General features: G+C 44.5%; 1 protein-coding gene across 23 annotated transcripts in view; it reads left to right on the top strand.

Annotated features, from left to right (window-relative positions):
* plecb (plectin b) overlaps positions 1-26,351 on the top strand; it is a 78,744-nt gene extending 52,393 nt beyond the window's left edge. For 9 of the 23 annotated variants that reach the window (XM_055503451.1, XM_055503454.1, XM_055503458.1 and 6 more), the window contains 34 exons: positions 321-410; positions 821-856; positions 1,470-1,547; positions 1,632-1,736; positions 2,790-2,956; positions 4,918-5,033; positions 5,140-5,243; positions 5,777-5,896; positions 6,526-6,621; positions 6,701-6,828; positions 7,377-7,470; positions 7,554-7,708; positions 7,818-8,136; positions 8,215-8,292; positions 8,415-8,576; positions 8,661-8,765; positions 8,859-8,954; positions 9,032-9,157; positions 9,244-9,396; positions 9,480-9,634; positions 9,716-9,842; positions 9,943-10,126; positions 10,234-10,254; positions 10,498-10,655; positions 11,046-11,224; positions 11,310-11,448; positions 11,541-11,897; positions 11,991-12,074; positions 12,151-12,255; positions 12,398-12,496; positions 14,075-17,428; positions 18,296-25,207; positions 25,389-25,466; positions 25,595-26,351. In XM_055503451.1, the coding sequence (XP_055359426.1) occupies positions 321-410; positions 821-856; positions 1,470-1,547; positions 1,632-1,736; positions 2,790-2,956; positions 4,918-5,033; positions 5,140-5,243; positions 5,777-5,896; positions 6,526-6,621; positions 6,701-6,828; positions 7,377-7,470; positions 7,554-7,708; positions 7,818-8,136; positions 8,215-8,292; positions 8,415-8,576; positions 8,661-8,765; positions 8,859-8,954; positions 9,032-9,157; positions 9,244-9,396; positions 9,480-9,634; positions 9,716-9,842; positions 9,943-10,126; positions 10,234-10,254; positions 10,498-10,655; positions 11,046-11,224; positions 11,310-11,448; positions 11,541-11,897; positions 11,991-12,074; positions 12,151-12,255; positions 12,398-12,496; positions 14,075-17,428; positions 18,296-24,445 (13,440 nt within the window). In that variant the 3' untranslated portion in view covers positions 24,446-25,207; positions 25,389-25,466; positions 25,595-26,351. The remainder of the gene's footprint in view (positions 1-320; positions 411-820; positions 857-1,469; positions 1,548-1,631; positions 1,737-2,789; positions 2,957-4,917; positions 5,034-5,139; positions 5,244-5,776; positions 5,897-6,525; positions 6,622-6,700; positions 6,829-7,376; positions 7,471-7,553; positions 7,709-7,817; positions 8,137-8,214; positions 8,293-8,414; positions 8,577-8,660; positions 8,766-8,858; positions 8,955-9,031; positions 9,158-9,243; positions 9,397-9,479; positions 9,635-9,715; positions 9,843-9,942; positions 10,127-10,233; positions 10,255-10,497; positions 10,656-11,045; positions 11,225-11,309; positions 11,449-11,540; positions 11,898-11,990; positions 12,075-12,150; positions 12,256-12,397; positions 12,497-14,074; positions 17,429-18,295; positions 25,208-25,388; positions 25,467-25,594) is intronic. The other 14 variants (XM_029129523.3, XM_029129519.3, XM_029129537.3 and 11 more) reach the window with 9 other exon arrangements.
* Positions 26,352-26,720: the final 369 nt, after the last annotated feature.

The following is a 26,720-nucleotide window of genomic DNA, read 5'->3' as shown; positions in this document are numbered from 1 at the left end:
GAGCGTCTTTGTTAGCGCTGATTTGGTTTTTATCCACAGTCCCATCTATCACCCATCGAGCATGACAGCTTAGCTCCCGGCTACGCATTCCTGACCTGTGTAGAGTTGTACTTGTGGGGAGTGCAAAGCACTAATTTAACCGCTTAGTAACATGTTTAGAATCAGTATAAAGACCTCTTCAAAGTTCAAGAGTTTTCTGATATTTTTTTTGGTATCTTTTATCCCACTTATATCATCATTTCTATAGGTGATAGAGATCTTTGTCTTTAATTTGCCTGTGAATAACTATAATAATCTGCTTCTTTGTTTGTTCCTGACAGTCACAGCGTCACGTGACAGACTTGTATGAAGATCTGCGAGATGGACATAACCTGATCTCCCTGCTGGAGGTCCTCTCCGGGGACACGCTGGTAAGCACCGCAGCGCTGCTGTGACCCTTTCATCCACTAAACCCGATGCTTGCGAGCTGTGAGCGGCCACAGTTGGACAGTTTCTCCTCACACTGTGATTGTTGCTGACCATTTAGTCTGTTCTTAACTAGAATGGTTGGATTTGTATAAAGGAGCTTCTCCGTCCATTGCTCTCCCCCACCAGCTGCAGCGCTGCCTGATCCATAGCTCCAACACATGAACACCACCTTGGACTTTGCTTGTGCTTGTGTGTGTGTGTGTGTGTGCGTGTTTCTTATCTTTACTCCCACCTGATGTAAGATTCCTTCTTCTTCCCTCCTCCTTGTCTCCCTTTCTTATCGCCTCCCTTTAACCCCACTCTGTCTTTGCTGATCTTGGCCTCTGCCTCCTCTCTCTCGCGATGGGGCAAGCTGAGCGAGAGAGACGTGGCCAGGAGTGTTCGCTTGGTGAGTGGGTTTGTGCGTTACAGTAGGCGTCCTGTTGTTATGGCCACACCGTTGTGTTGCACGGCGTCCTTTTGTTGTTTTTTCTGCCGTTTTTCTTTCAGGCTTGCTTGTGCGACCATAACCATCTGTTTCTTTTCTGTTTGTCTGAGGACATTAACCTTAGTTTCCTTTTACAGCAGATGTTTGTTTTGATTTACATCCATTTGAAATTCAAAAGGCAAATGCGGCTGCGCGGCACACGCTTTATCAGAACTTGTTATTATTGGATGTGTAAATAATGCAAAACTATGCTATCGGCTCAGCCAATGCAAATCCACCCTGCTGAAGTTGCAGTAGTTAGTCTCAAGGCTTTTTTAATGTTGCCCTCTATGTGGGATAGTGGTGAACAACAGGGCTGAGTCCATAGAATATTATGGATCAGTGCATCTGTGGGTAAAATAGACCCTGAATCTGCACTTTCATTTGGTTTCACCAGTCATCCCACATTTGGTTCCCAGGTTTTCTTTTCGTTCATGTGTTTACTTTGATTGGACGTGTTCCACCATCTGTGGCTACGCTGTCTGGCTCATATTGTGGTGCTAAATGTGTCTTCATTGTTTGCTTTCCATCGCAGCCCAGGGAGAAAGGCCGCATGCGATTCCACAAACTGCAGAATGTACAGATAGCGCTGGATTTCCTCAGACATCGGCAGGTTTGTCTAGTAAAATCAGAATGAAAATGCCCCATCACAAAGTGCTTGTGTATTGAGGTGTGTACTGTATTTTTTTTTCCCCAGGTCAAACTAGTGAACATCAGAAACGATGACATAGCCGATGGCAACCCCAAGCTGACTTTGGGGTTAATATGGACCATCATCCTCCACTTCCAGGTCTCCTCCTCAGTCAGTGTTGTGTTTAATTTTATTATCGCTCTATTCCTCTGTCTCTGGGATCTCCACCTGTCGGCTGCCATTTCCCGTCTCCTTGGAACAATCAGAGGGGATTCAGCTCTTCACGATTCCTCCATTAAAGGACATGCTTCTAATTCATAACCTCATAATTCATATCATTTTCTTAGTAGTGTTAAAAGCATCTTGACACACTAACACAAACACTGCGGTTTGGGACTTATGAACGGTATAAAGGAATAAAAACACAATCAGCATGAGTCACTTGCTCCCTGACTCCCAAAGGCAGGGGTGTGTCAGATGCAACCACATCCCATAAACCCGGTCTTTTACTGCTGTTCCTGTGTATGCAGGACAAAACATATCCAGGACAAAAGCCCAAGGCATCGCCCTAACAGGCCACGCCTTCTAATATCAGATGCTTCAGGTCCAAAACATGAGGCTTTGCATGGACAGACTGGCGCGCACCATTATAGGATAGAAATGGAACATAGTGATTGAGTTACTGTGGAGTTCTGAAGAGTAAAGAGAGAGTCAAATTACACTTTTACCAATAGGCTGGTTTAAAAAGTTTTTATTGAAGCGAGTCCTTAATTTAAAGTGTTTTTTAGGATAGAGCGCAGGATAAAGCGACAGTGTCAGAGCTGGAAAAGTAAATAACACACTTACACATTCATGTACACGCACGCAAAATGGAAAACCTGACGCCTGTGACTCCATGTTTCCTACCCTGAAATCTGGAAGCCACAGTTACAGAAAGTAACACCGCCACATCCTGTGAGTCAACTCAAACAAGACGGTATAATCAATATATACTGTACGTAATGCTGTATGTTAATCAATTCAAATATCAAAGACAAATGAATAATTTATGGGAGAATGATGAGCTCTAATCACAGCCTTAAAAATAATCCCTGGTGCTGGGTTTAAGTCGAACCAGGATCTTTTGGTTTCCACTAATTCATTTCTTCCACCACCTTTTAGAATTCGCGTGCTACAAAATCGCCCGCTCTGCTTGCTGTTAACATTCATCGTGTGTCCCCTCAGATCTCGGACATTCAGGTCAACGGCCAGTCTGAGGACATGTCCGCCAAGGAGAAGCTGCTGCTCTGGTCCCAGAGGATGACCGACGGCTACCAGGGCATCCGCTGCGACAACTTCACCACCAGCTGGCGGGACGGCAAGCTCTTCAACGCCGTCATTCACAAAAACTAGTGAGTGCGGCCAAAGCAGTGCTTCTCTTAAAACACCACCAGTGATGTACAGTACAGCAGGTCTTGTCATTACACATCACGTTTAATTGAATTAAGAGTGCATTGGAGCAGACTGGGAACTTGGCAAGCTTCCAAATGTCATATTACACTTCATTAGAGCAAAGTAAACCTGCTGTAATTAAATTCTGCCATCAGTGTTGACAAGATGTGTCTATTCCTGTGACCTGTTATGTTATTGTACAATATACAGTAGATCTGTTGGGTAGTACATTATCTTCTTTGCTGCTGGCTTAAAAAATAACCCCTCACTTAAATACAATTAGCGTCCTATTTTGCCAGGGACCTGCAGCAGTATTATAAAATCTAAACCTGTTTTACCCACAGAGACGTCGTGCATCTATTCAAGTATATTTAGTGGTTCCGAGTTGCTTTGTGCGGCGGCATTCAGAGAAATCAATGCTCATTTTTGTCTCAGTGAAACATGTTTATGCACTTTCCCATTGGCTGGTTTCCTTTTGAGGTGATACAACAAAAGCAAAGTCCAGAAAAGCAAACGGTCGAGGTCTTAGATGAGTGATAGTTAAATACTTTAGAGCCATTTAGAGGTATTAGAGTATGAGCTGGCAAAAGACGTGCCTGCAGGGGCACGTTCTCCTACATTTGAGCATATAAACTGTGTTTTTTTTCCTCTTTTTTTCTTTTATAGAGATTCCTAAGGCTGGGTTACTGTTCCCGTTTATGGAGGTCAGGGGTGTGGTGTGTGGGCGTAACCGCTCCACTCATGTGTCTGCTATATGAAAAGTGTGGAGCTGCTTGACGCCTGAGCAGAATTCAGGGTATTCTACAGTAGAACATGCGACTTTGGATGGTCCTTAGTTTATGTAGCTGTGTCAGAGTTTACACACTGGATTTACAAAGCTAGCAGTTGGATTTACACATAGAGAAGCTTGGTAGTAGCTCTGCTGTGCCACTAGGAGGCTTTGATATTTTACCAGCCCTGCAGAAGGATCCGGTCATGGTGATGGATACAGGATGGATTTCTGTGCATTTGAATGACCGAATGTAATAGCAGCAACTGAACAACAACCTTTTCACTGGACGAGGACTTTCTTGCAGATTTAAAAAAAAATGCTTAGTCTAAAGAAGAAGTCGAAGAAGAAGAAGGGAAGTGTGGGCTTCGCCAGTGGAGTGACGGGCTCCGTCAGTAATATGGAGGACCGGGTGGTCATGTTGTGTGAGGATATCCCCTCAGAGGGGTCCTCCTGGGACTCGGGCTGGGGCTCGCACAGCTCAGGGGCCCGTTCCAGTGGTGATGAGGCGGGGCATGGATGGAGGTCTCGCAGCTTCCATGGAAGAGAAGCCCAGACCGGGGGCAGCACGCCAGCGTCTATGAGGCAGTACTCCGTCCGCGAAATCCGTCATGTGAAGACATCACCTGTTTGTGAACCGGGGAATTCCACTCTATGCATCAGAGAGCTGTATGAATTCTGTTCTTGGTGCTTTTCTGAATTTGTACTGCAGATATGTTCATTTACTTGCGTTTAGTGCTGATCATGAGTGGTTGAGTTTAGTAGTGTTCATGCATATGAGTTGTATGCATGATTGATGAGAGCCAGTCAAACTCGCTGTTCTGAACTGTGGAGGACGTGAACTTGTGTCTCCCTTCTGAGTCAAGTCGCGGCTGGCTGTGGACCTAAAATGTGTCAGCTTCAGTGTGTTAGCTGCCTTATGAATTACATTCCACCTATAGATGCTCTGACATCTGCCAGAGTCAAACAGCCAGAGGACAAAACAGGCAGGTGCTGGTACAGTTCACCAGAAAGTGTACAGATAGGCCCTTCTGCAGCATGTAGCTGTTGGCAGAAGGTCTTCAAAGCCCCCTTCCACTGCTCATATATTATATAGGATGCCATATTTCAGCTTGTTGGGGATTTACAGGCTGTTTTTTTGTGTCCCTCTAGTCCCAGACTCATCGACATGGGCAAAGTGTACCGACAGACCAACCTGGAGAACCTGGAACAGGCCTTCAATGTGGCTGAGAAAGACCTGGGAGTCACACGCCTCCTGGACCCTGAGGGTAAACCATTAGTTTTATGAATATAAAAGTATTTCCTCATACATATATTTGTAACATTATATCATGAGAAATTAAATTAATACAACTTTACTTCTTCTCCTTTCAGATGTCGATGTTCCACATCCTGATGAGAAGTCCATCATCACCTATGTATCATCTTTGTACGATGCCATGCCTCGCACTGACGCACACGATGGCATCAGCACCACCGTAGGCATAGCACACTTGCTAAAACTTTGTTGGGGCCTCTTTCAGTTGTTTGCTCTAATAATCAAAGCGGAACACACACGTGACACCGCCTTGAAATAAGTATTTCCCAGTTTAAGTCCAAGAAATCAAAGTCTTGTGAAACCAAGCAGGCCTCTGGCAGGAAATGAGCAACCTGTGGTGTTTACTCTCCAGAAGCCACTGAAATATAAGGCATATGTCACAATCACTGTAAAAATGATTGCATGACTATTGATACACAGTAGGAAATGCAAATTCACAGCATTTATGATGCAGTAAATGCAGATACAGCTGCCAATGCATCTATCTGCCTGTGTCTCCCATTGTCCTCCTCTCTTATTCCCCCCCCTCATCGACCATTCCCGGTTTTCTGCCTTGTCTGCTCACACAAGACCTGTATTGTTGCTGTCTAATTGAGTTTTGTGTGGTGTGTGAGTGATGGAGCGCAGGAGAAGAGCCCTGCTTGTCTGTTGTTTTGCACGTCCCTGCTAACTTATCCGCTGTGTCGGCCCCAGGAGCTCGAGCTGCGCTGGCGTGAGTACTATGAGCTGGTTACTCTCCTGATCCAGTGGATCCGCCACCATGTCATGATCTTTGAGGAGAGGCAGTTCCCCACCAGCTACGAGGAGATAGAGGTGAGTTCGTATGCTGACGATGCGCTGCTGTTATGTCAGAGTGGGTGTGTGAGCGGACGAGCAGCATCAGACGAACTACTGTATTATGATATCAGTTGTCTGATCAAAGCCTATTCTCACGTAATGTCTGGTAAAGTATATTTGCAGACATTATAGGTGGGGCCGAAAAGATGCTGAGAAAATGAGGCCATGACGCAGATCATGCTGGATTTAATCCTTATGGGAATCCCCACTGTGCCACTCCCTGTCACAGATACAGAAGAAAAGCTTAACTTTTCCGAAATTGTCTGCAGCACAGCATTGTTAAAAATGATTTTGGGTGTGCTTCTTTAAAACCCCCAACAATGTTAAGTCTGAGAAAATACTCATACAAGGTATAGATAGTGCCTGGTTTAATTTACGCTAGTCATGGGAATGATGCAGTCACAGGACATTGTTTAAGCTGATTCAAGCGAGGGCTCTCTACCTAAACAACGTGAGGCTCAATGCAAGGAAGGTTGATTATTACTACGGTATGCACATCTTAGAGGCTGGTTGTTGTCCAATTCTGTCAGCATTCTAGAGAATAAGCTACTAAATCGAATGGAAATAGAAAAACTTCATTGTGAATGTCCTGTTTTTCTCTCTAGCTTATTTGGCGCCAGTTCTTGAAGTTCAAAGAGACAGAGCTGCCAGTGAAAGAGACTGACAAGAACCGGTCCAAGCAAATATACCAGACCTTCGAGGCAAGTTACCTCACATTTATGTATATTCTCTCACATGGTGAGTGTGGCCTTGTCTACATGTATCCTTACCTGCTCACAGAGTGCGGTGAGTGCTGGCCAGGTGAAGGTCCCTCCAGGCTACCATCCCATTGACGTGGAGAAAGAATGGGGTCGTCTCCACGTCGCCATCCTCGAGAGAGAGCGGCTTCTGAGGATAGAGTTTGAAAGGTTAGTGGGGCAGACATGCAATAATGTAGTCTAATTTTACCTTTAACATTACTGCAAGAGACACAAATATATGTTTTCATCATATTTAGGAGCAATACTGACAGTATTTTACCATTAATGGTAAAATGGGTAGTCGCAGACTTTTAGGGGATATTTTTAACAAAATCAAATTAAACCTGGTGATTCAGAAGGAGATGTTTCTGATGTGATGTGCTGTGTCTCGTTGGAACAAAATAGTTTACTGTCACAAGGCTGTGAGGTCATCTCATAGTCTGATCATCTTGAATGAGTGAATAGACAAACTGGATGCTTTTGTCAGAATGTCTCACTCACTCAGCTGCTGCTGGGCACAATGTCACACAATGGGTACATGAGAGCAACCAGCAGCCTTCAAACTGGAACTTTAGTCCACAGAGGTTTTATATATGGCATTTGTTGCGGTGATTTGATCAACACGAGCATTAGTCTTTGCTACTCTAGGTGGATTGCAATTCATCTTAAACCTATCCAAGCTTGATAAAAAATGTACTTCTGTTGATCTCATCCAGACTTGAGAGGCTCCAGAGGATTGTCAATAAAGTCCAGATGGAGTCAGGGTCGTGCGATGAGCAGCTCGGCAACCTGGAGACTCTGCTGCAAACAGTGAGTCCTGGGCTCGTGTTGTAGTGCACGTTTTCGCCTTACTCACTCAAAAGCCCTAAGACATTCTTTTTCCATGCCTTCAGGACATCCGTCTGCTGAACGCGGGGAAACCAGCTCAGCACACGGCAGAGATAGAGAGAGAGCTGGACAAGGCAGACAACACGATCCGCTTGCTCTTCAATGATGTCCAAATCCTCAAGGACGGGCGCCACCCTCAGGCTGAGCAGATGTACCGCAGGTTGGTGCCACGCATCTTACACTCAACCCACTTTTATAGCAATGCATCTCTTATCCCAGCTGTTTAATGACTTCGGTAAAGCATTGAAAACCTGTTTTCATCTCTGCAGGGTCTTCCGGATCCACGAGCGCCTGGTGAACCTGCGCAGTGATTACAACCTCCGCCTGAAGTCGACTACGTCTGCCATCCAGGCCACGCGCCTCAGTCCTCAGGAATCCAGCATGAAGGCGCGTCCTGAGCTGGACGACGTGACCCTGCGCTACGTCCAGGATCTGCTGGAGTGGGTGCAGGAGAACCAGCGTCGCATCGATGAGGCTGAGTGGGGGTCGGACCTTCCCTCTGTGGAGTCCCAGCTGGGCAGCCACAGGGGCCTGCACCAGACGGTGGAGGACTTCCGCTCCAAGATCGAGCGGGCCAAGGCTGATGAGGTAGAACCCTACCACTGGGAAGGATTATTGCCCTGCTCTATGTGGAGTGGTTGATATTGCATCTTGTGTATTTTTCAGAACCAGCTGTCTCCTATCAGTAGAGGGAAGTACAGAGAATACCTGGGGAGACTGGACCTTCAATACGCCAAACTACTGGTACTGTAAACCCATTGACCCAATATTTAGACTTTTCTTTAGCTTGTATTTACATATCATATACTGTAATGTCTTTAAGCTGAAACTATAACTGATTTGTTTGTGGTTGTTTTTTTCACTAGAACTCTTCCAAGTCCCGTCTGAGGAACTTGGATTCTCTCCATGCATTTGTCAGTGCTGCCACTAAGGAACTGATGTGGTTAAATGACAAAGAGGAAGAGGAGGTCAACTATGACTGGAGTGATAAAAACACCAACATGACCGTTAAGAAGGAAAACTACTCGGTACATCTTTCATTTCTTGCCCCTCAGAATGAGTGTTAGCTTTTTTTATTGAGTGCAACTAACTTCTCTCTTCAAATGTTTCAGGGTCTCATGCGAGAGCTGGAGCTGAGGGAGAAGAAGGTCAATGACATCCAGGCCATGGGAGACAGACTCGTCAAGGACGGACATCCTGGCAAGAAAACAGTTGAGGTATAATAATTTCTCTCGTAAACACAAACAACAGTACAAGTTCTGAGTGAGTCTTCAACTAATCTGCTGCAATGTCTTATTTGTCCACACCAGGCCTTCACAGCAGCTCTGCAGACTCAATGGAGCTGGATCCTCCAGCTGTGCTGCTGTGTTGAAGCTCACCTGAAAGAAAACACAGCCTACTACCAGGTTTGGAACAGTGTTAAAAGAAAATATGGAATAGTTGTAAAGCTGAGAGTTTACTAATGTGACTTTCATCCCTTTAGTTCTTTACGGATGTGAAAGATGCTCAGGACAAGATGAAGAAAATGCAAGAGAACATGAAAAAGAAATACAGCTGCGATCGCACAACAACAGCCACGCGTCTGGAGGATCTGCTACAGGACGCTGTTGTGAGTGATGACTAATGATCTTGAGCATGATGATGTACACTTCAGAAAATTACGTCATTCTGAAGCAGTGTTACCTTTAAATACAGGACGAGAAGGAGCAGTTAAATGAATTCAAGACCCAAGTGGCTGGACTCAACAAGAGGGCCAAGTCCATCATCCAGTTGAAACCACGCAACCCCACCACTCCTATCAAAGGCAACCTGCCCGTTCAGGCCGTCTGTGACTTCAAGCAGGTGGAGGTAGAAGCTGCTCTCCATAGTGGCTCTTATCCGTCACAGCTCTTAGCCATAGCAGTAACTCTCCAACCCGGATTCCATTTCAGATCACTGTCCATAAAGGAGATGAGTGCGCGCTCCTCAACAACTCCCAGCCCTCCAAGTGGAAGGTCATGAACCGCTCTGGAAGCGAGGCGGTGGTGCCCTCTGTCTGTTTCCTCGTACCTCCAGTCAACAAGGAGGCTGTGGACAGCGTGTCCAGGTAAGAGCACGCTAAAGGGACATCTGTGACAGCGGTGTGTGAGCAGCCACTTACGCTGTGCGTGTTCCTGTCTTCCTTCAGTCTGGAAGGAGGTCATCAGCAGATGGTGTCCATGTGGGAGACGCTGCACATCAACATGAAGAGTCTGCTGTCGTGGCAGTACCTGATGAAAGACTTCACACTGATCCGCTCCTGGAACATCACCATGGTGGGTATTAATTACGCAAGTCAGTATTTTGCATGCCGTGACCTGACCTTCAGATAATGTGCGTTTTCATCATTGTTTCCTGCCTCCTGATTGTCTGCAGTTGAAGACCATGAAGCCAGAAGAATACAGGCTGATCCTGAGGAACCTGGAGCTCCACTACCAGGATTTCATGCGCGACAGCCAGGACTCGCAGCTGTTTGGCCCTGATGATCGCATGCAGATCGAGGGGGATTACACCAAGTCCACCCAGCATTTCGACAGCCTGCTTCGCTCCATGGAGAAAGGTAAAGGGCCTGGTCTTAAACCATGTGGGGGGGGGCTTTTATGGATGTTTAAAAGGAATATGTAAGTGAACTGTACAGCAATTTTGTATTGTCAATTCACATTTCAGGGTTGGTTGTTAGACACAAAGGTGAGTGACGTAGAGAAAGCTGAAGCTGCAGCTGTAGGTGACCATGCTTTAAAGGCTGGGATCCAGTGTTATGGACTGTAACCAGTAGTGTTTGACCAGTAGTGTTTGACCAGTGACGTCCTGAGTGACGGCATGCTGTTTTTGGCTGTGCATAGATGACCTACTGTATGCTTGGCCATGCAAACAATAAAGAGTCAATGCCGGTGTCCATTTGCATCCTGAATGCTATTTTCTGCTAAACAGGTCAACAGGATGAGACTCTGTGTAAGAACTACATCTCCGAGGTGAAGGACCTGCGTCTGCGCATTGAGGACTGTGAGGCTCGCACCGTGGCTCGCATACGCAAACCTGTGGAGAAGGAGCCTCTGAAAGAATGCATTCAGAAGACAGCGGAGCAGGCGGTACGGTCCACACGTTTAGAAACATTAGATCCATGACTTTTGCACAGTATTTACAGTGTGTGCAATGCTGTGCTAGAATAGTGGGCAGTCGATTTGGGTTTGAAGTGTGGAAATGACGGCGAGAATGCACTTGCTGTTGAGTGAGAGGTGCAGAGATTTCAGAGCCGCTGGCTACAGTACATTCCTGCTACAGTTGCACTGCTCCCTGCTGAAATGAGTCTGTTGAAATGTTTTGCTGTGCCTCTGGCCACTTCTTGTACAGAGAAGCCCGAACACAGGTTCAGAGCATATCTTTAATTTATGAAAAAATCGACCATTTATTTCCTTGTGCTTAATTGTTTTTACTCTTCTACGACAAAGTGATCATTCTTGTTAATCTTGCCTGTACAGAAAGTCCAGGTGGAGCTTGAGGGCCTGAAGAAGGACCTTGATAAGGTTTCAACAAAGACGCAGGACATCCTGAACTCACCTCAGCCGTCTGCCACCGCTCCTGTGCTGCGATCAGAGCTTGAACTCACTGTGCAGAAGATGGATCACGCCTACATGCTCTCCTCAGTTTATCTGGAGAAGTCAGTCCCCCATCCACGTGCTCCTTAAAGATCATACTGGGTTTCCCAAGGCCCTCGTTTAATGACTTGTTGTTTGTTGCCCCAGGCTGAAGACTGTAGAGATGGTGATTCGTAACACACAAGGTGCTGAGGGAGTTCTGAAACAGTACGAGAACTGCCTGCGTGAGGTTCACACTGTGCCCAACGACGTCAAGGAAGTGGAGACCTACAGAACCAATCTAAAGGTAAAACATGATTTTTTTTTAAGTTTATTTGTGGTTTTCAACTGCGCTGGCACCACTGCTGAGGTTGTTTTTGTTTGATTCCAAACCTGCAGAAAATGCGAGCCGAAGCTGAGGCCGAGCAGCCGGTGTTCGATTCCCTGGAAGAGGAGCTGAAGAAGGCGTCCGCCGTGAGTGACAAGATGTCCCGTGTGCACAGCGAGCGGGACGCCGAGCTCGACCAGCACCGCCAGCACCTGTCGAGCCTCCAGGACCGCTGGAAGGCCGTGTTCACTCAGATCGACCTTCGCCAGAGGGAACTGGATCAGCTGGGCCGCCAGCTGGGCTACTACCGCGAGAGCTACGATTGGCTGATTCGCTGGATTGCGGACGCGAAGCAGAGGCAGGAGAACATCCAGGCTGTGCCGATCACTGACAGCAAAACTCTGAAAGAACAGCTTGCCAAGGAGAAGGTATGTCCCATATAATTACAGTACTTGGTCATATTGCCCAGATTCTGTTACCATTGCACTAGTACAAGAAACTTTAACCATCCTTTTAAACAGAAACTGCTGGAGGAGATTGAGAAGAACAAAGACAAAGTTGATGAGTGTCAAAAATATGCCAAAGCATACATTGATATCATCAAGGTGAGGACACAACACACAGTGTTTGTAGATTTGCTGTTGGAAACCTGATACATGGAGTCTGTATTTTGTACTACAGGACTATGAACTCCAGCTGGTTGCCTACAAAGCACAGGTGGAGCCCCTTACCTCGCCCTTGAAGAAAACCAAGCTGGATTCTGCTTCTGACAACATCATTCAGGAGGCATGTTTTCCCAACCACACTGGACACCAGAACTTTTGGGAAACAGAGTTTGATAAAGAGCTACTGTACAATAAGTTTGACGAATATGAGTGGGAGAGTCCCACTTGCGTGTAACTAACCTGTTGGTTTCTCCCTGTAACAGTATGTAACACTGCGGACGCGGTACAGTGAACTGATGACGCTGACTAGTCAGTACATCAAGTTCATCACCGACACCCAGCGGCGCCTGGAGGACGAGGAGGTGCGTGACAACTGCCCAGGGCTCCCAAACAAAGCAAATTCTAAGCTAACTCTAACCAAACAACCAATCAGGCAACACCTGTGCCCTCTGACCACTGAAATGCATGCACGCACACAAACACACACCAACACGTTAATGTACGGGTGACAAATACCTCCTTTGCAGTGGATACGCATGACACATTGGCATGCTGCAGCTGATCTCCAGTATTAGCCAGAGCAGCAGGGGCGATGAAGGCGTGAGGTTCATCGATGGTAACATTCCAGATGTGCAGACTAGATAGGAATGAACAGCGTTGATCCTCCATCTCCATTCACTGTGTTTGTGCCATTGTGGATGAGGGGTTCTTTCTTTCACTTCTTGAATTCACTTGAATTTCCTCCTCTCTCCTCCTGCCACCTTTTTGTTTGAGGTCAAAATCAGAGTTAAGACTCTTCGATTCAGCTTGGTTTTATTGTACCTACCGTCTCCTTTTACTCAAGCTACAGGAAGTTCATTTGTTTCCTATTATTTCATAACTCTAACGTTTCATTTTTTTGCTCTTCTTAACTGCTTGCCAGTGCTTTGACTTGATGAGCACTTAACATGTATGATCATTAAGAGGTAATTCATTCAGTACTTTAGGTACCTAATGTCCTGCATATTCATTTTGTTTCATCAATCAAGTATATTTCCACATTTTCAGTGGCATATATTCTTTTATTTTGCTTCCACTCAAGACAATCATATTCAGCTATGCAATGATATCTGATAGTTAACTTAAACTGCTGTAAATCATAGTCACATGCTGCGCTCTTTACTCTGTGTGGTGCCTGGTACTTGACTTATTCTTTCCTTTCCATTTCCTGAAATATCATGGACACAGTGATGTAAAGAACCCCCTGTGCATGGGTTGACAGAAAACCAGATTGTCGTGATAGTGCACTAACAAAGCATCTAGTACTTGTTTAAAAAAAATGACTATAACTGTATAATATTTAGTTCACTGCTGAGTAAAAACATCTTAAACACATATCTGATTAGTGATTTTAAAATCAAATATGTAGACATTAACATAGCATTGTATAGTAAACAGAAGAATAGCAATAAAACATAAATAAATACATAGAAAAATACAATTTCAACAACATTTACAAAAAAGAATATTTTCCAACATATTGGAAGTACTTTAGGAAGTAGTTGGTGCCACAGCTGCAGTTGCATGCCGTGTGATTTTTATTTGCTGTGTTGTGAAGTGATGTATTGTTTCCATACATTAACTCATATATCATTTATCCATTTTTTTCCTGAATTGTCTTGTCATGAATCATTTTCATTGCATCGTGTTTTTAACATTTCTTCAATGAATGTGCATCTAATTTGCATCTAATGACTGATCTTTGAGCTAATTTTAACATTAACATTGCCTTGGTAACACAGTGCATTAAGTTGCTCTCACTACAGTGTGATTAGACTGTTGTTACCACAGTAATTACAATTTAAATCCACACTGTTTTGAGCTGTTAATGTACAGTCGTACCTTTAACCTATCATGCTTGATTATAATCCTTTCTTTACCATTTGCTTCCACTAATGCAGAAAGCTGCAGAGAAACTCAAAGCAGAAGAGCAGAAAAAAATGGCCGAGATGCAGGCTGAGTTAGACAAACAAAAACAGTTAGCTGAAGCTCACGCAAAGGCCATTGCCAAAGCTGAGAAAGAGGCTCAGGAGCTGAAGCTCAGAATGCAGGAAGAAGTGAGCAAGAGGGAAACCGCTGCGGTCGATGCTGAAAAGCAAAAGCAAAACATCCAGCTGGAACTGCATGAGCTCAAAAACCTCTCAGAGCAGCAGATAAAGGACAAAAGTCAACAGGTTGATGAAGCGCTAAAAAGCAGGCTCAGGATTGAGGAGGAAATCCACCTCATTAGGATTCAACTTGAGACAACAGTGAAACAAAAGTCTAACGCAGAAGACGAGCTGAAGCAACTTCGCGATAGAGCAGATGCCGCTGAGAAACTCAGAAAGCTTGCCCAGGAGGAGGCTGAAAAACTCCGCAAACAAGTCAGTGAAGAGACCCAAAAAAAGCGTTTGGCAGAGGAAGAACTCAAGCACAAATCTGAGGCGGAAAGAAAAGCCGCTAATGAAAAGCAAAAAGCCCTTGAAGACCTTGAAAACCTACGAATGCAAGCAGAGGAAGCTGAAAGGCAAGTGAAGCAAGCAGAGGTTGAAAAGGAGAGACAAATCCAGGTTGCTCATGTGGCAGCCCAGCAAAGCGCTGCAGCTGAGCTCCGGAGCAAACAAATGTCCTTTGCTGAAAATGTGTCAAAGCTGGAGGAGTCACTTAAACAAGAGCACGGCACCGTCCTTCAGCTGCAACAAGATGCAGAGCGCCTCAGGAAACAACAGGAGGATGCTGAAAATGCCAGGGAGGAGGCTGAAAGGGAGCTTGAGAAGTGGAGGCAAAAAGCTAACGAAGCCCTTCGTCTAAGACTGCAGGCTGAAGAAGAAGCTCACAAGAAGAGCCTCGCGCAAGAAGAAGCCGAGAAACAAAAGGAGGAGGCCGACCGAGAAGCCAAGAAGAGATCCAAAGCAGAGGAGTCGGCCTTGAAGCAGAGAGATATGGCCGAAAACGAGCTGGAGAGGCAGAGAAGGTTGGCTGAAAGCACAGCTCAGCAGAAACTCGCTGCAGAACAGGAGCTCATTCGACTGAGGGCTGATTTTGACAACGCAGAACAGCAAAGATCCCTCCTCGAAGACGAACTTTATCGCCTGAAGAATGAAGTCATTGCAGCGCAGCAGGAAAGGAAACAGCTGGAGGATGAACTGTCCAAAGTGAGGAGTGAAATGGATATACTCATTCAGCTCAAGTCCAGGGCAGAGAAAGAGACAATGTCCAACACAGAGAAGAGCAAACAACTCCTTGAGGCCGAAGCCACCAAGCTGAGGGACCTGGCCGAGGAAGCAAGCAAGCTCAGGGCCATCGCAGAGGAGGCTAAGCACCAGAGGCAGCTCGCAGAGGAAGACGCAGCTCGTCAGCGAGCGGAAGCTGAGAGGATTCTGAAAGAGAAGCTGGCTGCAATCAGCGACGCCACTCGTTTGAAAACAGAGGCTGAAATAGCCCTTAAGGAGAAGGAGGCAGAAAATGAAAGACTCCGACGACAGGCTGAGGATGAGGCCTACCAGAGGAAGATTCTTGAAGACCAGGCCAACCAGCACAAGTTAGAGATTGAGGAGAAGATAGTCCTGCTAAAGAAATCCTCTGATGCTGAAATGGAAAGACAAAAGGCAATAGTGGACGACACGCTCAAACAGAGGCGAGTTGTAGAAGAGGAAATTCGAATCCTCAAGCTCAACTTTGAAAAGGCCTCATCTGGAAAACTTGATCTGGAATTAGAATTAAACAAGCTGAAAAATATCGCAGAGGAAACCCAGCAAAGCAAACTTAGGGCCGAGGAGGAGGCAGAAAAGCTAAGAAGGCTTGTTCTTGAGGAGGAGATGAGGAGAAAAGAAGCCGAAGATAAGGTCAAGAAGATTGCTGCTGCTGAAGAAGAGGCGGCCAGACAACGCAAGGCCGCCCAAGAAGAGCTTGATCGTCTGCAAAAGAAAGCAGACGAAGTCAGAAAACAGAAAGAGGAGGCCGACAAGGAAGCGGAAAAGCAAATAGTTGCAGCTCAGCAAGCAGCTCTCAAATGCAACATGGCAGAGCAGCAAGTCCAAAGCGTCCTTGCTCAACAGAAGGAAGACAGTATGATGCAGAACAAGCTTAAGGAAGAATACGAGAAAGCCAAGGCTCTTGCCAGAGATGCAGAGGCTGCCAAGGAGAGGGCAGAAAGGGAGGCGGCGCTCCTTCGCCAACAAGCAGAGGAAGCAGAACGCCAAAAGGTGGCTGCCGAGCAGGAGGCTGCGAACCAAGCCAAAGCTCAGGACGATGCCGAGAGGCTGAGGAAGGACGCCGAGTTTGAGGCCGCTAAACTGGCACAAGCAGAGGCCGCGGCACTTAAGCAGAAACAACAGGCCGACGAGGAGATGGCCAAGCACAAAAAACTGGCAGAGCAAACACTCAAGCAGAAGTTCCAAGTGGAACAAGAGCTCACAAAGGTCAAACTTCAGCTCGAGGAGACCGACAAACAGAAATCTCTCCTAGATGATGAGCTGCAGCGTTTGAAGGATGAGGTGGACGATGCTATGAGACAAAAGGCTTCGGTGGAGGAGGAATTGTTCAAGGTCAAGATTCAAATGGAGGAACTAATGAAACTAAAAGTCAGAATTGAGGAGGAAAATCAGCGCCTCATGAAAAAAGACAAAGACAATACTCAAAAATTCCTAGTGGAAGAGGCTGAAAATATGAAAAAGCTAGCAGAAGATGCTGCTAGACTTAGTATAGAAGCCCAAGAGGCAGCACGCTTGAGACAAATAGCAGAAGACGACCTCAATCAGCAAAGAACTCTCGCTGAGAAAATGCTGAAAGAGAAAATGCAAGCCATACAGGAGGCATCTCGGCTCAAAGCCGAAGCAGAGATGCTCCAGAGGCAGAAGGATTTGGCTCAAGAGCAGGCGCAGAAGCTGCTGGAGGACAAACAACTGATGCAACAGCGTCTGGATGAGGAAACAGAGGAATACCAAAGATCGCTTGAAGCCGAGAGGAAAAGGCAGCTGGAAATCATCGCTGAAGCTGAAAAACTCAAACTGCAGGTCTCTCAGCTCAGTGAGGCCCAGGCCAAAGCGGAGGAGGAGGCCAAAAAGTTCAAGAAGCAAGCCGACACAATCGCAGCACGTCTTCACGAGACTGAAATCGCCACCAAAGAACAGATGACTGAAGTGAAAAAGATGGAATTTGAGAAACTAAATACCAGCAAAGAAGCTGACGACTTACGTAAAGCAATCACAGAGCTAGAGAAGGAGAAGGCTAGACTGAAAAAGGAGGCTGAAGAACATCAAAATAAGTCCAAAGAGGTATTGTGTCAAACATGGCATAACAGAGCAGCTTATGTCATTGTTAACTCTATCTGAAAACTAACACTTATATCTTGAACTTCTTCTACCCCATTCTCTTCTAATCATAAAACTATAGATAGATTTTAAATATGACTTTCCTTTACAGTGCACTGTGCTCATGCAGAACCAACCCAAGTCCTGGAATGTTTTCCTGTTTTTAGAAGTGCTTGACATTTCTTTCTTTATTGAAATAACAAACACTCAGCGTTTACGTTAATTAGATCATCTTCCCCCCATCTTGATTAAGGCATAATAACTAAATATAAAGTTTTTAAAAGCCAGTAGAGACTGAGAATAGGACAATCTCATACATTCCATTTGGTCCTTCTACTCATTATTGCCCCTGTATGTGTGAGACATATTTCAACTATACCTTCCACCATTACTGCACATGTATGCATAGACAAAGACAACACTGCTTCTGGCATCATGCCTATGGATCTCTACCATCCAACCATCACCATCATATATATGTATATTAGCGTAAATAGCAAAAAATATGGCAGCAGCCCTGCAACACATAGCATCATTTAGTCAGTCGTGTATCTAAATTCTGTACCTTTAATTAATTAAATCAATTAAAATACTGATCACCAAATGTAAACTCAACATGTCCAATAGTGTTATTCAAACAAGGAAGTTTCATTCATAATACTTAAAAAAAAACTCAATTAAGTTAATTAGAGAAGCAAATAAAGTGCATAAGCAGAGTGCATTGTTATTATTTACATATCAAATTAACAATAGAACAACATAATCCAAGGATTTATATTTGCCTTAACCTTAAATGTTTGCATTTTATAATTTTTGTTGTTCCTTTTTCAGATGGCTGATGCACAGCAGAAACAAATTGAGCGTGAGATGACAGTGCTTCAGCAGACATTCCTGACAGAAAAGGAAATGCTGCTTAAGAAAGAGAAGCTCATTGAGGATGAGAAAAAGAAGCTTGAGAGCCAGTTCGAAGAGGAAATCAAAAAGGCCAAAGCTCTTAAAGATGAACAGGACCGCCAGAGGCAGCAGATGGAGGAGGAGAAGCTGAAACTCAAAGCCACGATGGACGCAGCGCTAAATAAACAGAAAGAGGCAGAGAAAGACATCCTCAACAAACAGAAAGAGATGCAGGAGCTAGAGAGGAAGAGGTTAGAGCAGGAGAGAGTTCTTGCAGATGAGAACCAGAAACTGCGCGAGAAGCTGCAGCAGATGGAAGAAGCACAGAAAAGCACACTCATCACAGAAAAGCATGTTACAGTGGTCGAGACAGTTCTTAATGGCCAGAATGCTGGTGATGTGCTTGACGGTGTGGAGAAGAGACCTGATCCAATGGCTTTTGATGGCATTCGTGATAAGGTTCCTGCAAGCAGACTGCTTGATATTGGGGTTTTACCCAAGAAGGAATTTGATTTGTTAAAAAATGGCAAAACCACAGCGAAAGAGCTCGGTGAAACTGAAAACCTTAGAAAAATTCTTAAAGGAAAGAACAGCATTGCTGGCATTTTGACTCCGTCCAATCAGAAAATGACAATCTATCAAGCATCAAAAGAGAAAAAGATCACTCCAGGAACAGCCATGATCCTTCTGGAGGCCCAGGCAGCCACTGGATACATGTTAGATCCCATCAATAACCACAAGCTTTCTGTGAATGAGGCTGTTAAGGAAGGATTGATTGGTCCCGAGCTGCACAACAAAATGCTTTCAGCTGAAAAGGCTGTGGTTGGATACAAAGATCCATACAGTGGTGGAAAGATCTCAGTTTTTGAAGCAATGAAGAAAGGGCTCATGGACCATGATCATGCCATCAGAGTTCTTGAGGCTCAGCTTGCAACTGGTGGCATCATTGACCCACTTAACAGTCACCGTGTCCCTAATGAAATAGCCTACAAGCAGGGGCAATATGATGCAGAAATGAATAAGATTATGGAAAATCCTTCCGATGACACAAAAGGATACTTTGATCCCAGCACTCAGGAACCTTTGACATATTCTGAGCTAATGGCAAGATGCACCACTGACCCGAACACTGGTCTGTTACTCCTGCCAATCACAGACAAAGCGGCTCAGTGCTCAAGTATATACACAGAGGAGGAGACCAAAGATGTGTTCAGCAAAACAACAGTGTCTGTGCCATTTGGAAGGTTCAAGGGAAAGACGGTCACCATTTGGGAAATTATCAATTCTGAATATTTCACTGAGGACCAGAAGAAAGATCTATTACGACAATACAAGACAGGCAAAATCACAATTGAGAAAATCATTAGAATTGTAATTACTGTGGCAGAGGAGAAAGAGAAGAAGAGCGAAATCACCTTTGAAGGTCTGAGAGCACCTGTCCCTGCCGCCGAGCTCTTGGAATCCAAAATCATTGATAAAGACCTGTACAATGCTTTGCAGAAGGGCAACAAGACAGTCAAAGAGGTGTCTGAAATGGAGCCTGTCCACAAAGCACTGAAGAACACAGACTGCATCGCAGGTGTAGTCATTAAGTCTTCCAATGAAACAATGTCCTTCTATGATGCAATGAAGAAAGATATGATGAGGCCAGGGCCTGCCCTCAATATGCTTGAAGCCCAAGCAGGTACCGGCTACGTTGTTGACCCTGTTCATAATCAGCATTACACGGTTGATGAAGCTGTTAAAGCAGGTGTCGTCGGCCCAGAATTGCATGAAAAGCTCCTGTCTGCAGAGAGAGCGGTCACAGGTTACAGAGATCCTTACACTGGAAAGACTGTATCTCTCTTCCAGGCAATGAAAAAAGATCTCATCCCTAAAGAACAGGGAATTAGACTGCTCGATGCCCAAATGACCACCGGTGGCATAATCGATCCAGTGAAGAGCCATCGCGTTCCTCATGATGTGGCCTGCAACAGGAGTTACTTTGATGACGAGATGAAACAGCATCTGAGCAGCCCCACCGATGAAACAAAATGCTTCTTTGATCCTAACACCAAAGAGAATGTCACATATGCACAGCTCTCTAAACGCTGCCTCACTGACAAGAAGACTGGCCTCCGTCTCCTTCCTCTTTCTGACGAAGCAATCAAGGCAAAGGAGGAGCCAGCATATACTGAAGCCCAGACAAAAGAAGCTATGACACAAGCCACAGTGGAGCTTGACTCTGGACCTTTTAAGGGCAGAAAAATTACAATCTGGGAAATCATTAACTCTGAATATCTCACTGAGGAGCAAAGACTTGACCTGCTCAGACAATTTAGGTCAGGAAAGATAACAATTGAAAAGCTAATCAAGATAGTTATTACAGTTGTGCATGAGAAAGAAGTAAAGAAACAAGAGCAGTCCAACTTCAAGGGACTGAGGGCTTCTGTCCCAGCAACTTCTTTGTATGACTCCAAAATCATCACCGAATCAACTTTTGACCTTCTGCAACAAGGAAAAACAACACCTAAACAAGTCAGTGAGAACCCCTCTGTCAGTAAATACCTCCAGGGATCTGAGAGCATCGCTGGCATCTATCTAGAGCCAACAAAGGAGAATATAAGCATTTACCAGGCAATGAAGAAAAAGCTCCTTAGACACAACACAGGCCTTTCACTCCTTGAGGCCCAGGCTGCCTCTGGCTTTATTGTAGACCCAGTGAAGAACCAGTGCCTGTCAGTAGATGAAGCAGTTAAGTCAGGAGTTGTTGGCCCGGAGCTGCATGAAAAACTACTCTCTGCTGAAAAAGCTGTCACTGGCTATAAAGATCCATTTACAGGCAAGACAATTTCCCTCTTCGAAGCCATGCAAAAAGATCTCATTCTCAAGGAGCATGCCATGCCACTGTTGGAGGCCCAGATGGTTAGTGGAGGAATCATTGACCCTGTGAACAGCCACCGTGTCCCAAATGACACTGCTTACCAGAAGAACATTCTCAGCAAAGAGGTTGCAAAGACACTCTCTGAACCCTCTGATGACACTAAGGCCTTCTCAGACCCAGAAACCGATGAAAATGTTACCTACAGGCAACTTAAAAGCAAATGCAGAACAGATCCACAGACAGGCCTGTACTTCCTCCCTCTCTCCAAACCCCAGTCTCCAACAGTCGTGGAAAAGACTTACCTCTATACCGAGGAACAAACACAGAGTGACCTGACCAACACCCAGATTGACATTCCAATCGAGGGCCTTGCTGAAAAACCCATGAACCTCTGGGACATCATGAATTCAAATTTGCTTCCTGAAGCAGAGAGGCAAAAACTCATGGATGAATACCGCTCCGGTAAAATCACCAAGGAGAGGATGATTATTATTATTATTGAGATCATGGAGCAGACAGAGATCATCAGAAGTGATCCACTGTCATATAAAACCATTAGACGAAGGATAACCATTGAGGAGCTCTACAATGCTCGCATCATTGACCTTGAGACATACAACCTCCTTAAACAGGGAAAACGGGACATCCGTGACATAATGGAAATGACCAGTGTCAAGCAGTATCTCTATGGCACAGGATGTGTTGCTGGCTTCACAACTGACTCTGGCTCCAAGATGAGTATATATCAAGCCATGAAGAGGGGTTTTATTCAGCCAGATGTAGCCCTCAACCTCCTAGAGACACAAGCTGCCACAGGATTCATCATTGATCCAATAAAGAATGAGACTCTCACTGTTGATGAAGCTGTTCGTAAGGGTGTCGTTGGGCCCGAGATCCATGATAAACTCCTGTCAGCTGAAAGAGCGGTGACAGGGTACAAAGATCCGTATAGTGGCAAAACTATCTCTCTGTTCCAGGCCATGAAGAAGGATCTAGTTCCAGAGGGCTACGCTCTGAAAATGTTGGAAGCCCAGACCTCCACCGGTGGTATCATAGATCCTGAATTCCAGTTCCACCTGCCGGCTGATGTTGCCATTCAAAGAGGTTACATCAACAAGGAAACCAATGAGAAACTCACAGATGATGTTAAAGGATTTGTTGACCCCGTCTCCAATGAAAAATTGTCGTATGCACAGCTTCTTAAGAGATGCAAATTAGTGGGTGGGTTGCGCCTCCTTCCTCTGGGCGACAAGAGGCTCACAGTGAAAGGTCTGAGGAAACAAATCACCTTGGAGGAGCTTCTCATTTCAGAGATTATTGATCAGCAGACTGTCAATGAACTGAATGAAGGTCTGATTTCATTGGAAGAGGTGTCCAAGAGACTATCGAAGTATCTAGAGGGCACAAGCTGCATTGCTGGTGTGTATCTAGAATCCAACAAGGAGCGTCTGTCAATCTATCAGGCCATGAAGAAAAACATGATTAGGCCAGGCACTGCATTTGAACTCCTTGAGGCACAGGCAGCCACAGGCTACATCATTGACCCAATAAAAAGCCTTAAACTAACTGTCAATGAAGCAGTGAGTATGGGAACTGTAGGCCCAGAATTCAAAGACAAGCTTCTTTCTGCTGAGCGTGCAGTGACGGGATATAGAGACCCTTACACAGGCAAGACAATCTCCCTGTTCCAAGCCATGAAAAAGGGGCTCATCCTCAAAGATCATGGTATCCGTCTTCTGGAAGCTCAGATTGCCACTGGTGGAATCATTGACCCAGAGGAAAGTCATCGCCTGCCAGTTGAGGTGGCCTATAAACGTGGCTTCTTTGATGAGGAGATGAATGAGATTCTGTCTGATCCATCCGACGACACCAAAGGCTTCTTTGATCCCAACACTGAGGAAAATCTAACGTACCTCCAGCTCATGGAAAGGTGCATCACTGATCCTGACACTGGCCTGGTGCTTCTGCTGCTCAAAGAAAAGAACAAGGAAAGAAAGACCTCGTCAAAGACCTCAGTTCGTAAGCGCAGAGTTGTTATCGTAGACCCAGAAACCGGCAAAGAAATGACCGTGTATGAGGCCTACAGGAAGGGGCTTATTGACCATCAGACATACATAGAGCTGGCAGAACAGGAATGTGAATGGGAGGAGATCACAATGACATCTTCTGATGGTACTGTTAAATCCCTCATTATTGACAGAAGATCAGGGAGACAGTATGATGTTGACGACGCTATTTCACGTGGCCTCATTGACCAGAATTCTCTTGATACCTACCGGGCTGGGAACCTGTCCATCACTGAATTTGCCGATATGCTTTCTGGAAATGCGGGCGGCTTTCGCTCACGATCTTCCTCGTTTGGTTCCACCACGGGTTCCACCTACTCCTCCCCTATGAGCCCGATACCTTCCATTAAAGCACCTGCAGTCATATGGAATGACCCATCGGAAGAGACTGTCCCCATAGCTGGAATACTGGACACAGAAACGCTGGAGAAGGTGTCTGTCACCGAAGCGATGCACAGAAACCTCGTAGACAACATCACAGGCCAGAGGTTGTTAGAGGCCCAGGCATGCACAGGAGGGATAATTGACCCAACAACTGGAGAGAGATTCACTGTCACTGTTGCCACAGAAAAAGGCCTTGTGGACAAAGCCATGGTCGATCGCCTCAATCTGGCTCAAAAAGCATTTAACGGGTTTGAAGACCCTAGAACAAAAGTGAGGATGTCTGCCTCCCAGGCTCTGAAGAAGGGCTGGTTGTATTATGAAGCCGGCCAACGTTTCCTTGAGGTTCAGTATCTGACTGGTGGCCTTATTGAACCTGAAGCCCAGGGTCGAGTGTCACTAGATGAATCCATCAGGAAGGGCACCATCGATGCCCGCACTGCCCAGAAACTGAGGGATGTCAATACCTATTCAAAATATCTGACATGTCCAAAAACCAAACTGAAAATCTCCTTCAAAGATGCCATGGACAGAAGCATGGTCGAGGAAGGATCTGGCTTAAGACTCCTAGAAGCCTCCTCACAGTCCAGCAAAGGCCTTTACAGCCCCTACAATGCCAGCGGTTCTGGCTCCGCCTATGGCTCTCGGACCGGCTCTCGGACCGGATCCCGATCAGGCTCCAGGAGAGGGAGCTTTGATGCTGGTTCTGGCTTTAGCATGAACTTCTCGTCCTCCTCCTACACGTCCACTTCCACTAGCTATGGTCGCAGATTCTGATCAGCCAGTCGCGTTGATGAGAACTGGTGACTTAGGAATTTAAAAACTAACTTACATTGCAGTTGCATTACAGGAAAAACTAGTTATAGTAACAAAGAGAATATAACTTATTTATAGTGTACCATCAAAACCTGCTTAGACTGTTTTTTTCATTCATAAGCCATCTAAACATGTGCCCATTATATCTCTAGCATTGCTTTTTCTTTCTGGTTTTCAGTTAATATTTTTCAAAGCATGACATTTATGTTGTTTTTATGAGGCTTCTCATTTGGCAAATGCTCTTCTTTCTAAACTTTCTAAAGCTAATATATACAGTATATATGTAAGAGAAATATTTTTTCAGTATTCATTGTTTCCTTAAAAAGTCCAGAATAGTTTTTTAGCTTTTTTTTTAATTAGACAAAGTGTATCAAATTCTAAAACACATTGTGACATAAAATGTATGAATGTTTGCATAGCATATGAACAGATGTTATGTTGCTGTGATGTGTAATTTCGCCTGGGTCCCTAAATCAAACACCCAGTAAAATGCACCTGTGAGACACTAAGAACTGAGACACTAAAAACAAGCAACTGAACAGAAGAACTGAACATATGCCGACATCTCATATCTGTCATTACTTTGTACCTTTACATTTAGTGGACTTTTGCAATTTTTGAGTTTGCTTCACACACTCCCAAGTGTTCCTGATAAATCCCAAGATGATGTCACCATTGACCCTGCTCTCCCATACAGACCTGCCTCCTGTTATTTTAGTTCTTGTAAGTAATTTCATTTTTTCCTTTGGGTATTGTGTGCTTTTCTTCAGCTTGATTAAATCACATCACATTCTTGATCATGATATTTTAGTCCATTTCCCTAATGCCACACGCTGTCATGCCAACTGATTCACTGTATCCATGCACTTTATCGCTTACTGACTTTTCCAAAATCTTGTTTCAGTGCTTCAGGACGAGAGCATACTCTCCCCTCAACTCAGATGGATTTTTGAGTCTGTGTCCTCCTCATGTGGTAACACAGGTATGGTTTGGCGCTGCATTTCAATATATATTATTTTGATTTGATTTGCAAAGCATATTGTTCCATTCTATTTTCTCTTAAGTTCTACTTTTCTCATTGCATGTTTTTTCTGTTTCTGTTATTCATAGATCTGCCATTTCATTTATTGTCCATCAAATTTGAAGACAGTTGAGGCTGAGGCTACACCATCTTGGGATTTCTTTCTAGGAACACTCTTCATTAATTTGTATATACTTATTACTTGAATGCTACATTAGAAATAGTTATGTTGTCATCTCCCTTTGAATATTCCCCCCAGAAAAATTTGATGTGTACATTATTTGACGTAAATTGGAAATTATTTCACACAAATTCTTTTGCCTTTAACTAGTCCACTGTATGCTTTTGTATGTTTGTTACCATAAAAGAGCTGAAATAAGAGAAATTTGCAGAATTAGCATATTTCATACAGCGCAGCATCGCATGAGTGTATTATATAAAATTCATTAATTTCAGTTGACATTTTGCCACAGATTTTTTTGCACACTGAAAAACTGTGTGATGCTTTATTTTGCTGTTGTTGTTTTTTTTCCACAGCACGTCTTTGTAAATTTATTTCATTTTGTTTTTAACATGTTTTTGATGTATTATAAATTTGCCTTGCATGTTTCACTAACTTTACAACTTTGCAGGATATTTAGGAAAAATGCAGATGTAAAATAAAGAGAAGTACAGATGAAACTTTACTGTTTTTAATTTTAGCAGTATATTACAATTTAGTCACACACTAGTTGATTCTACAGTACTTACAGTATGAATTATGTTTGCTTTTGATTATATGGTGAGTGGATGTAGTTTTATGATCTGATTATTACATCATATTGTAAATAAATGCTCTGAAGAGGCCCTCTTGTCATTCATGCATTATTTTTATTTATGCATCTGAAGACATTTTAGGTTAAATATGTTTTACAACTTGTGAACAACAGATGGCACATTAGGGATTAACTGCAACGTTAGGCTTCTTTCCATCCTTCCATGTAGACACCACAGTTAGAGCACAGGTGTACAGTTCTATAGGTTAATGTGTAGTGAATATATACAAAGTAATAATACGTTACACATGTCACAAATTATACTACGCCTACTTAGTGTGCTTAAATGTACACAGTAAAATATTTTATTATCTTTACCACTGCACCGAAAGGGACCAAGTACTATATACAGGAAAAACAGAAAACGTAAAGCCAATGCTGTGCAAATTCTGTTGATTTG

The sequence above is a fragment of the Betta splendens genome, chromosome 16, assembly GCF_900634795.4.
Source record: "Betta splendens chromosome 16, fBetSpl5.4, whole genome shotgun sequence".
In the NCBI taxonomy this organism is placed as follows: domain Eukaryota; kingdom Metazoa; phylum Chordata; class Actinopteri; order Anabantiformes; family Osphronemidae; genus Betta; species Betta splendens.
Note: the sequence above shows the minus strand (reverse complement) of the source record. Positions and strands in the feature narration are given on the sequence as shown.